This window comes from Heterodontus francisci, chromosome 34 (genome assembly GCF_036365525.1).
Source record: "Heterodontus francisci isolate sHetFra1 chromosome 34, sHetFra1.hap1, whole genome shotgun sequence".
Taxonomy (NCBI): Eukaryota; Metazoa; Chordata; class Chondrichthyes; order Heterodontiformes; family Heterodontidae; genus Heterodontus; species Heterodontus francisci.
The window spans coordinates 45,430,412-45,443,286 of record NC_090404.1 but is presented as its reverse complement, the minus strand read 5'-3'; the positions used below and the strand labels follow the sequence as shown (position 1 = coordinate 45,443,286).

The window sequence follows — 12,875 nt, the reverse complement described above, 5'->3', positions numbered from 1 at the left end:
GGTTCATTCATTACAGCCTGCTTTTCTCCAGAAAGTCTGTCAAATTTATCTGATCCGAGAATTCATTCCTCCAAAGTGCAAAGATTGGAAGTCCAGTTTCACAAAGCTACTTGGCCTTTCCATTGCCCCCAGGTGTCACCACCTGCTGGTTCATTTGCATGTTCCCAAGGGCTGAAGCCTTGTTTTAAAACCCAATAGTCTGGGACGGTGAAACCCATGGTTCTTCAGGTGTTAGTGCTGTGGACTCTGTTCTTCCTGGTAACCTTTTACAGAGTGGAGGTGAAGTCAGCTGACCTCCTGGATTCCATCTTGAACCTGTACCCATAGTGGTTTGTTGTAGTCACGGACAAGTCATCCTGGATGGACTGAATTGAATCCTGAAAGTAGCACGAAAGCTACAATTGACACCCCAGAGATGGGACTCTGACTAACAACTGAAACCAGGTATAGTTGAATATAAGAAAGCAGGCATGAGGGTTTTTGCCTCCACATTTAAAAAAAAAAGATAATGTTTCCAGCTGAAGAGGATCTTTGGATAAAGTATAAAGCAAGGTTAGGAAAAATGTGGTAGTACACAGGTACAGACACTATTACTGGAGTGTCTGGCCAGAGACCCGAGAGCATCTCTTGAGAATACAATCAAATTCATTTCCGAACAGGCTAAGAAATGGACGTTAAATAAAGTGATGAGTTTGATTGTGTTTGCAACCTCATACAGTGCGAGATAACAGGGCCACCCCAGCAAAGTATGACAGAATAGCACAGCAGAAAAAACAGATGTCAGTACAACATCAGACCGAGCCTCTGCAGGGTCAAGTAGCCTTGGCTATGGCAATTTTGCAACAATAGAGGGGTTAATGTTGTTCAGGCAAGATTAACACTGCAGAATCTTCAGAAAGTCAAGTGTTAGGTAGACACCCTTACCAAAGATAATAACAGACTCACTAGACAACTGGAAGATTCACAGGGAGCCTCAAGAGATGCTCTAGCGCCCCCAGAGAGGCAGATCACCAAGAATGTCAGGTTACCATTCACCAGTTAGAAAAACAGATGGGAAAACAAAACGCAGTCAGAGCAGCAGTAACCATGGGGGAACCTTACCCAGATTATGGCCCAGAATTTAGTGAAAATTTATATCCTCCCCTAGCCTCTCCTTCGACGTCAGGTCCTCCGCTGTATTTAGTAACAACAATGAGGAAGTCCCGAAAATCCCCTGTGAAGAGACAGGGCTACTTGATTTCCCAAATACCCAGAAAACCCAGTTAGTGTCTTAATCAGAACTCAAGCAGTGCCTAATGCACCAGTGGTGGGACTGGGAGAAAATCCACAAAGTAAACCCTCCACTAAAAAGCTCGAGTTACATTTGGAAAACGCAAGGGGAACCCCTAGGGAATATATTGACCAGCAGCAACTTTTTGAACTGGAAGGAAAGTTAGATAGACAGTAGGCTGTGGTCACAGCCATTACTAGGGCAGGTGAGATACATGATGTACAACAGACTGATCCAGAGGCATGTGCGTCAGACTGGGATTGGCTAAATCCATCATTGCAATAGAAATGATTTATCCCCGACTAGTTAAAATGAGGGACACCCCCCTCACCTCGCCCATGGCACCATCAAATGCTGTTCCTGTGGAAATAAGCCCACCACTGATTGAAACAAGGGACCCTCCAAAATTACCACTCTGGATTAGGGAGAATGGCTAAAGAGAAAAGAAATAAGTTAAAAATTCCACAGCTAAATGTTAGAGCTGCTGTGGGAAAGTCTTTTCATATTTGTGTAAGCCTGTGGTCTGGTTTACAGAACTTAAAGTCTTTAATCCTTTGTTGTCTAGTTTTTAGTGTTGAAAGCAGAAGTTTGTCACTGATCCTATCTGCGTATTTATGCACGTTTATATCTTTGTGGGAAACTCGATTGTTGAATCAGTCAAAATATTAAAACACAATTACACCAGCATTTTTGATTTAAAATGTGAGTGCTGTCTTTTTAAGGAATTACTTTTGCAAAAGCTCTGGTTTGCCTTGTAAGAGATAAAATTTCAGCCTTGAAGCAGAAGCCTGGCAGAAATCCAATTTCAAAATCCACTTTTCAAAACGCTACCAGGAAAATCAAATTAAAGGCACATATTAGTGACCATTTCTTTAAAATGAGGCTAAATCGCAAACATCAAAAATTGAAATTCAGTTTAAGGGAGAAAAAATGAAAAATAAAGGATATATGGGAAAGATTCTGTCTGTTTAAAATTTGTTTGAGAGGCTGGTGTTGAATTTTGTTGGAAGAATGTTAAATAAATTTTTGTTTAGCTTTTGCTTTTATCACAGTCATTTGAAAAGGCGCCTGAAGAACAAGCAAAATGACATAATTTATATTTTTGTTTTAAAAAAAGCATATGCTATTCAGTTCTGTGTATAGTTAGTAAGTATTGTAAGTTAATAAGTCCGAGTTAAGTTTAAATTAAGGTTAATTGACCTGTTAAGTTGGAAAAACTGGAATTTCATTTGTGGCCATAATGAACTTCCAAGTAATCATGTCACGTTTTGAGGGAGTCTTTAATTCCGGATATAAGACACGCTCATATAACATTGGCAGTTTTGAATTTTATTGCCGTGAATTGGAATTTGGAATCATCCTGGTTATAGCAAATAAAAAGCCTTGGATTAGTAACCTCTTACAAAAGATGTTAAAAGTTTGGCAACAATTGGAGATTAATCTAAAATGCTGTCTTTCCTGATGGGAATGTTTTCCTTTTGAAGTTGATAATGTTACTAATTATTTTTGTTGTTTTCAATCACTAAGGGTACCAAAATAATTAATGAAAAAAAAAGGTTTAATGGAGTTTAGTTCTTTCTCGATCAGGAATTTTTTCCAAAAATGTTACATAAAGTGATGCATCTGAGAATGTTGTGCTCCACTCCCTTGGAGAAAAGCAAAGAAATTGACCCCATGCAGCTTTTTTTTTTATTTTATCCACCACACAATGTTTACATTGCTGAGAGTAAAATTTATATATTGGACATTATTAGAGTCAAAAATGTGTGGCATGATATTGGGATAAGAGTGCAGATGTGACTTGTTACATGTGAAGTAACGAACATATAAAATGCATGGTGAAATTCACTGAAGAATGGGTCTCAGACATGTGCAACTACTTAACAAACAGCATGGCATGAAATGGTTAATGTGGCCAGTAGAGTGAGACAACATTTTGAATCATCAAGGCATTGACACATATTCTGTGGAGAAACTGCCGTTAAATTAATCAGGATAGAATGTTACCTGTCAGAGGGAGTAAAATTAACAGAAAGAGGGATGTAGAATCTGGATTAGGACAATTAGTACCAGGTCTAGCATCCATAGCAATTATCCACAAGAACAGGTAAAAGGAGAGCTGGCGAATCTTTTAAGTCCATGAATGATTGATTGTTTGAATTATATGTATTTATGCGCTAATAGTTGAGAACATTATTGAGTGAGGTGATCTGTCGGTGGGGAATGTCAAAACAATCAATAGTAATCATGGGAATCAGGCATAAACTGTACCGACATGTGAAATTTGTAAACGATGGTCATACTTGTTATAATAGCCATCCTCTGTTACTTGAGAAATCTTATCTCAAGACTGTCAAAGCACTGCATTGGAATCCAGCTCTTATGTCTAAAAGAAAGGAATAGTCAATGAAAAGTAGTGAGGGGTCAATATATTGTCATATATTTCACCCTCAAACTGGGGAGTTGTAAGTAGGTTGGGTAGCTAGATTTTAGCTTAACTTGACCATTTTCACACTGTATCCTCTGTAATAACTAACAGAGTCAAGTAAGCCATTTTAATACTAACACATGACTAAACAAGTCATTTTTGTTTCTTGTATCAGCAAATGTATTAATCAAATTAATGTATTGAGCAGTAACCCGTCAGAAAACAATGATTACAAAGCAATGGGACCTTGATTGATTTGTAATTAATGAATTAAGAATCATGCTAGAAAGAATGGGCTTTAATTTAAAAGTATTAACTTTCATTCCATCTTCGCTGCCTTCGGAGAATACTTGGCATCAGGTGGCAGGACTATATCTCCAACACAGAAGTCCTTGAAGCGGCCAACACCCCCAGCTTATACACACTACTGAGTCAGCGGCGCTTGAGATGGCTTGGCCATGTGAGCCGCATGGAAGATGGCAGGATCCCCAAAGACACATTGTACAGCGAGCTCGCCACTGGTATCAGACCCACCGGCCGTCCATGTCTCCGCTATAAAGACGTCTGCAAACGCGACATGAAATCGTGTGACATTGATCACAAGTCGTGGGAGTCAGTTGCCAGCATTCGCCAGAGCTGGCGGGCAGCCATAAAGACAGGGCTAAATTGTGGCGAGTCGAAGAGACTTAGTAGTTGGCAGGAAAAAAGACAGAGGCGCAAGGGGAGAGCCAACTGTGCAACAGCCCCGACAAACAAATTTCTCTGCAGCACCTGTGGAAGAGCCTGTCACTCCAGAATTGGCCTTTATAGCCACTCCAGGCGCTGCTTCACAAACCACTGACCACCTCCAGGCGCGTATCCATTGTCTCTCGAGATAAGGAGGCCCAAAGAGAACTTTAAAAACTAAGTCTTAAGCTTGTAAAGAAATTCAGTGTCTTTAGGATTTTGTAAGTCACAGTGACACAAAGACAACAGAAAAAGTTTTGTGACCCTGATAACATTCATTAACTTTGCTAAAAAAAAAAATCAATTTCTGTACAAATTCATACTGTCCAAGGAGATAACAACCAGAATGAATAGAACTCTTCATAGGTTTTTATCACAATTATTGACAAAATGTTTCATTAAGCCTCAATTAGAGTAGGGTGGTAACTGACTTCATAGGACCTGGACCAACCATCGGGCAAACTGGAAAGATGGTCTGATGGCCAATAAGGGGATAAAAGAACAGCTATTGAACATGAGAAGCAGCACAAGAAATCAAGAGGAAGAAAGAAAATAATCTTCAGTCAACAGAACACAACAAGAGAAAGACAGTCACTCGCTGGGCTAACACTGAGAAACATAGAAAAATAGGAGCAGGAGTAGGCCATTCAGCCCTTCGAGCCTGCACCGCCATTCAATACAATCAGGCTGATCATCCAAACTCAGTACCCTGTTCCCTCTTTCTCCCTTGATCCCTTTAGCCCTAAGAACTATATCTAACTTTTTCTTGAATATATTTATGATTTGGCCTCAACTGCTTTCTGTGGCAGAGAATTCCACAGTTTCACCACTCTCTGGGTGAAGAAATCCCTCCTCATCTCAGTCCTAAATGGCTTAGCCCTTATCCTTAGACTGTGACCCTGGTCCTGGACTCCCCCACCATCGGGAACATCCTTCCTGCATCTAGTCCAGTCCTGTTAGAATTTTGTAGGTTTCTATGAGATCCCCTCTCATTCTTCTAAACTCTAGCAAATACAAGCCTAATCGACCCAATCTCTCTTCATACCATCCCGCCATCCCAGAATCAGTCTGGTGAACCTTTGCTGCACTCCCTCCATAGCAAGAACATCCTTCATCAGATAAGGAGACCAAAACTGCACACAATATTCCAGATGTGGTCTCACCAAGGCCCTGTATAATTGCAGCAAGACATCCTTGCTCCTGTACTCAAATCCTCTCGCTATGAAGGCCAACATACCATTTGCCTTCTTAACTGCCTGCTGCACCTTCATGCTTACTTTCAGTGACTGGTGCACAAGGACACCCAGGTCTCGCTGCACCTCCCCCTTTCCCAATCTATCGCCATTCAGATAATAATCTGCCTTTCTGTTTTTGCCACCAAAGTGGATAACCTCACATTTATTCACATTATACTGCATCTGCCATGTATTTGCCCACTCACTCAACTTGTCCAAATCACACTGGAGCTTCTCTGTATCTGCCTCACAGCTCACACTCCCACCCAGCTTTGTATCATCTGCAAACTTGGATATAGTACATTTAATTCCCTCACCTATATCATTAATATATATCGTGAATAGCTGGGGTCCGAGCACGGATTCCTGTGGTACCCCACTAGTCACTGCCTGCCACTCGGAAAATGACCCATTTATAGCACTGTGGGTGTACCTACCCCACATGGACTGCAGCGGTTCAAGAAGGGAGCGCACCACCACCTTCTCAAGGGCAATTAGGGATGGGCAATAAATGCTAGCCTGGCCAGTGATGCCCACATCCCATGAATGAATAAAAAAAAATTCCTACTCTTTGTTTGCTGTCTGCCAACCAGTTCTCTATCCACGTCAGTACCTTGCCCATGTGCTATAATTTTGCATGCTAATCTCTTATGTGGAACCTTATCAAAAGCCTTCTGAAAGTCCAAATACACCACATCCACTGGTTCTCCCTTATCTATTCTACTAGTTACATCCTCAAAAAATTCCAGTAGATTTGTCAAGCATGATTTCTCTGTCATAAATCCATGTTGACTTTGTCCGATTCAGTCGTTGTTTTCCAAGTGCTCTGCTATTACATCTTTTATAATGGACTCTAGCATTTTCTCCACTACTGATGTCAGGCTATCCGGTCTATAATTCCCTGTTTTCTCCCTACCTCCTTTTTTAAATAGTGGGGTGACATTAGCTACACTCCAATCCATTGGAACTGTTACAGAGCCAATCTAATTTTGAAAAATGACCAGCAATGCATCTACTATTTCTAGGGCCACTTCCTTAAGTACCCTAGAATGTAGATTATCAGGCCCTGGGGATTTATCGGCCTTCAATCCCATCAATTTCCCTAACACCATTTCCCTACTAATACTGATTTCATACAGTTCCTCCTTCTCACTAGACCCTATGTTCCCCAACATTTCTGGTATGATATTTGTGTCCTCCTTTGTGAAGACAGAACCAAAGTATGTATTTAATTGGTCTGCCATTTCTTTGTTCCCCATTATAAATTCTCTGTTTCTGACTGTAAGGGACCCACATTTGTCTTCACTAATCTTTTTCTCTTCACATATCTATAGAAGCTTTTACAGTCAGTTTTTTATGCTCTCTACAAGCTTACTCTCATACTCCATTTTCCCCTTCTTAATCAATCCCTTTGTCCTCCTTTGCTGAATTCTAAACTGCTCCCAATCCTCAGGTTTGCTGCTTGTTTTGGCAATTTCACATTTCTCTGTGACTATTGTCTTTGTTAGTATTACTTCTTTGCTCTGAATATAAATTACTTAATAAATCTGCTACAATTATAACTAATATATACCTGTACCCATAGTGATTTGTTGTGGTCACGGACAAGTCACCCTTGTTGGATTAAATTGAATCCTGAAAGTAGCAGGAAAGCTATATTGGATGTTATTAACAGCAGCAATAACAGCAGAATTCAACCCCCGCAGTCAGTTGTGAACTCGCTGGTGTATCAGCAGGTGGGATGATAGAGTGAATCCCTTCCCACACACAGAGCAGGTGAATGGCCTCTCCCCAGTGTGAACTCGCTGGTGTGACAGCAGGTTTGATGACTGAGCAAATCGTTTCCCACACTCAGTGCAATTGAACGGCCTCTCCCCAGTGTGAACTCGCTGGTGGGTCTGGAGATGTGCTAACTGAGCAAATCCCTTCCCACATTCAGTGCAGCTGAATGACCTCTCCCCAGTGTGAACTCGCTGGTGTATCACCAGGGCAGATGACTGAATGAATCCCTTCCCACACATGGAGCAGGTGAATGGCCTCTCGCCAGTGTGAACTCGCTGGTGTCTCTGCAGGGTGCATGAATGAGTAAATCTGTTCCCACACACAGAGCAGGTGAACGGTCTCTCCCCAGTATGAACTCTCTGGTGTGTTCGCAGATCAGATGACTGAGAGAATCCCTTCCCACACATGGAGCAGGTGAACGGCCATTCCCCAGTGTGAACTCGCTGGTGTCTCATCAGATCATTTCTGCTTTTAAAGCTCTTCTCACAGTCAGAGCATTTAAAAGGTCTCTTATCAGTGTGAAAAAGTTGATGTTCAGTGAGGTGGGATGATTGAGTGTATCCTTTCCCACACACAGAGCAGGTGAATGGCCTCTCTCCAGTGTGACTGCGTCGATGAGCATCCAGCCGGGATGGGTATTTGAATCCCTTCCCACAGTCCCCACATTTCCATGGTTTCTCCATGGTGAGGGTGTTCTTGTGTCTCTCCAGGTTGGATGATCAGTTGAAGCCTTGTCCACACACAGAACACGTGTACAGTTTCTCCCCGCTGTGAATGGTGCGATGTTATTTCAGGCTGTGTAACTGGTTAAAGCTGTTTCTATGGACCGATTATATTCAGGTCCTGATGAATTGAGTGACTCTGTCAGATCTTGATGTGATGTTTGGTTTGAGTTTCTCATCTGCAAATCCGCTCCTTCCAAAACCCTGTAGAAGGAGTTTACAAAAGTCAACACGGTCAGTCCAGGATAGAAATTCAGAACAGACAATTCTAGTTTCTATGGACCATTCTTTCCTCTCTTGTTCCCCCCAAACATGTGACCCATTCAAAGTAAAAGAAGCCAAAATCAGCAACAAAGTCCCAACAAAAGCAAAAGGAATAAAATCAAAATGCTGCAGATGCTGGAAATCTGAAGTTAAAACTAGAATTGCTGGAAATACTTAGCAGGTCTGGCAGCATCTGTGGAGAGAGAAATGGAGTTAAAGTTTCAAGTCGATGATCTTTCATTAGGACAGACAAAGGACGGAAATGTAAAAGCTTTGAGCAAGTGAAAGTTGGATGGAGGGGGTAGAACAACAAAAGGGAAGGTCTGTGATAGGGCAGGAGAGATTAAATGACAAAGATGTGATGGAGCAAAAGGCAAAAGTTCTAGTAAAAGACAAAACATTGGTCCAGACAGACAGTGTTAATGGCAGAATAATAAACAGCTCTGTCAGAAAGCAAAAACATGAAAAACAAGTTTCAGAATAGCACATGGTTAAAAAAAATGAAAATTTATTTCAGAGTTTATAGTCTGAAACTGTTGAACTCAATGTTGAGTTCAGAAGGCTGTAAAGTGCCTAAAGCAAAGGGAACCTTCCCAACTGTTGTTACCAGTGTTTGTGAGACCAGGTGCTCACCAGACGCAGAAAGTATCAAGCGTGCTTTCTCTCAAGGGCCATCCGGGCATAGACAAGACCACGGAAAGGAGGCCGGCGACCACAGTGACATCCCCACCCCCAACATGGTCCCCGCACATCCTGGATTTCCACATCGCTGTGGTAACCAGGCCCAAGTGCAGGGGCAGGGCCAGGGCCAGGGCCAGATCCTCCTACTTATCTACCACACTCCACACAAAGCAACCAACGATCCAGAGCATGGGACTGTACCCTCTCACATTGAATATATACAAGGTCCAGGAACTCCTCTAGACTGCAAAAATAACATGCAGCCTGTTACTGGGTTAAGCTGCGTAAAACCCTGCTGTCCAGGATTATCCAGCACCCGGACACTAGGACCCGGTTGGGAACAGAGACCCCGAAGCCCTGCCCACACACTGTGCCCTCACCAAGATGGCTGCACTTGCGCCCTGTCCAAGATGGCGGCTAGTGCCCCCGCTCCCCCAGGCCTGACACCACTGGGTAAACACGGGGCCTGTGGCCTCTTATTCGGCGTTTATGAAGATTCCCAGCCCACTCACGGCTCCAATTCCTCCCCTGCGCCCACAATCTCCTCCCCCCTCAGTCCGTCACTGTTTTTGGTTTTTGTTCCTGGATATTCCTGGTCTCCCTTCAATCGGGGAACGTCGTCCCTCCTTTTAATTTATTATTAGTTTCAAACAGGGCCTGTCACCGGGAGAAGCCCCGCAGCTGCCGCCCCGCTCATTACAAACACGGGACCCAGAGCCCCTTACTAAGGGCTTGCGGCCTTCACCGGGTGTTTCTGAAGCCTCCTCGTCGGCTCCATTCCTCCCCCGCGCCCCGCCGACTCTCACCCACTGCAAAAGCGTCTCCAGCACGCTGATCACACTGACACTGCGCATGCTCCAGATACGGACCCGCTCTCGAGTCCTGTCGAGTGAATAAGGCATTTTCACTTCCGCTGGGAATGCTGGGTAGTAGACCCGCCATTGGCATACACAATTGTGATGAAAAGTGATACTCCGTGATCGGATTGTCACGAAATTATTAAATAACCCATACAGAAAGACAAATACATAAACCCTCTGTAAGATTCAGATCTGGATTTGATTAATATCACATCGGATATACTTTTCTGAGAGGGAATGCAACGAAGTCACTCTGTTTCTAAGACCGTCCTATGAGGAGAGATTAAATAGAAGAGGCCGATATTCCTTCGTGTTTGACGAATTTGAGTTGATCTATTGAAACATATAAAATGAATAATTTGTTGCCCATCCCGACTTGCCCTTGAGAAGGTTATGCTGAGCTGATATGATGAAATCAAAACAAAAAGTGCTGAAAATACTCAGCAGGTCTGGCAGCATCTGTGGAGAGAGAAGTAAAGTTAACGATTCAGGTCTGTGACCTTTCATCAGAACTGGCTAAGGTGAGAAAAGAATTAGCTTTTAAGCAAGTGAAGGGGAGGGGGTGAGGGAGAGAACAAAGGGGAAGGTGTTTGATAGGGCAGAGGGTGATTAAATAACAAAGCTGTGGACTCATAGTGTGTTCTCCTCTATATTGGGGAGACCAAGCGCAGACTGGGTGACCGCTTTGCGGAACATCTCCGCTCAGTCCGCAAGCAGGACCCTGAGCTTCCGGTTGCTTGCCATTTCAACACTTCCCCCTGCTCTCATACTCACATCTCTGTCCTGGGATTGCTGCAGTGTTCCAGTGAACATCAACGCAAGCTCGAGGAACAGCATCTCATCTACCGATTAGGCACACTACAGCCTGCCGGACTGAACATTGAGTTCAATAATTTCAGAGCATGACAGCCCCCCATTTTACTTTCATTTTTAGTTATTTTTTCTTCCTTTTTTTTTACATTCTTTTTTACATTTTTTACAATCTTTTTTTTGCATTTATTTCATTTTATCTTAGTTTGTTCAGTTTGCTTAACCACTGTTTTTTTTTCAGGTTTGCACTTGCTGCTGTTGAATATTCAGTGTATTCACACCTAATCTTTACTAATGCTTTGTCTTTCAACACACCATTAACATATTGTTTGCCTTTGCTCCGTGACCTTTTGGTCAGCTATGTGGCCTGGTCCAATCTAGACCTCCTTTGTTATCTCTTGCCCCACCCCCACCTCACTTGCTTATAGCCTGTGACTTTTCTAATATTTGTCAGTTCCGATGAAGGGTCACTGACCCGAAACGTTAACTCTGCTTCTCTTTCCACAGATGCTGCCAGACCTGCTGAGTGGTTCCAGCATTTCATGTTTTTATTTCAGATTTCCAGCATCCACAGTATTTTGCTTTGAAAATAACAAAGCTGTCCTCTGGCAAATGTGCTAATGCTTGTGGTGAAAGGCAAAGCATTAGATCAGAGAGACTGTTAATAGTAGAATAATGAGCAGCTACATGACTACATGAAAAGCAGGCACATGGTTAAAAAATAAAATATAAAAAAAGGCCAGTCATGCTCTGAAGTTATTGAGCTCAATGTTCAGTCCGCAAGGCGGTAGAGTGCCTAATTGAAAGATCAGGTGCTGCTCCTCGAGCTTGTGTTGATGTTCACTGGAACACTGGAGCAGGTCAAAGGCAGAAATGTTGGCATGAGAGCAGGGGGGAGTGTTGAAATGGCAAGCAACCGAAAGCTCGGGGTCATGCTTTTGGACTGAGCGGAGGTGTTACACCAAGCGATTAGCCAATCTGCATTTGGTCTCACCAATGTGGAGGAGACTGCATTTTGATCAGCGAATACAGTATACTAAATTGAAAGAAGTACAAGTAAATCGCCGCTTCACCTGAAAGGAGTGTTTGGGGCCTTGGATAGTGAGGAGAGAGGAGATTAAAGGGCAGGTATGATGATGAAAGTTGTTTTCCCCAAAAGGATTAAAATTCTCTACCCCAGAAGGCTGTGGATGTGCAGTTATTGAGTATAATCAAAACAGAGATTGATAGATTCTTGCATACTAAGGATGTCAAGGAATATGGGGATAGTGCAGGAGAGTAGTGTTGAGGTGGAAGAGCAGCCACGATGTTACTGAGTGGCGGAACAGACTCAAAGGGGCATGTAGCCTACTCCTATTCCTATTTATCCTTACGTTTCGCTCCTGAAGGCGCTGATTCTGGCTGGGATACAGAGTAAAGCTCTCTCTACATTGTCGCATCAAACACCCCCAGGGCAGGTACAGCATGGGTTAGATACAGAGTAAGCTCCCTCTACACTGTCCCATCAAACACACCCAGCCCATAATGAGCTCACAGAGTTTGGTTACAAGGCACTGCAGTGGTGTCAAAAAGAAAGGCCCCTCAGCCCAACAGCTCCTCTCCTTGTCCTTTAAAGGTTGAGAGCTGGGACATCCCATCTCAAAACACATCTCATGCGGTTCATACTGAGAATCGCAAGGGAAGGACCAAGTCCAGAGTACATAAGAACATAAGAAATAGGAGCAGGAGTAGGCCATTTGGCCCCTCAAGCCTGACCCGCCATTCAATAAGATCACGGCTGATCTGCCCCAGACTTCAATTCCTCTTTTGTGCCAGCTCCTCATAGCCCTCAACTCGCTGATATTTCGAAAATCTATCTACTGCCTCTTGAAATACTTTCAATGAGCTAGCCTCCACAACTCTCTGGGGTAGAGAATTCCAGACATTCACTACCCTCTGAGAGAAGAAATTCCTTTGCATCTCAGTTTTAAATGAGTGTCCCTTAATCTGTAACTATGTCCACTGGTTCGAGATTCCCCCACTAGTGGAAACATCTTCTCAACATCTACCCTGTCAAGCCCCCTCAGAATCTTGTATGTTTCAATAAGATCACCCCTC

The 12,875-nt window shown here is 43.1% G+C and overlaps 1 protein-coding gene across 1 annotated transcript in view; it reads right to left on the bottom strand.

The window, feature by feature from the left end:
- LOC137349432 (zinc finger protein 229-like) overlaps positions 1-12,875 on the bottom strand; it is a 188,127-nt gene that overhangs the window by 142,109 nt on the left and 33,143 nt on the right. The window contains exon 3 of the mRNA XM_068014953.1: positions 7,373-7,716. Coding sequence (XP_067871054.1) covers positions 7,373-7,716 — 344 coding nt within the window. The remainder of the gene's footprint in view (positions 1-7,372; positions 7,717-12,875) is intronic.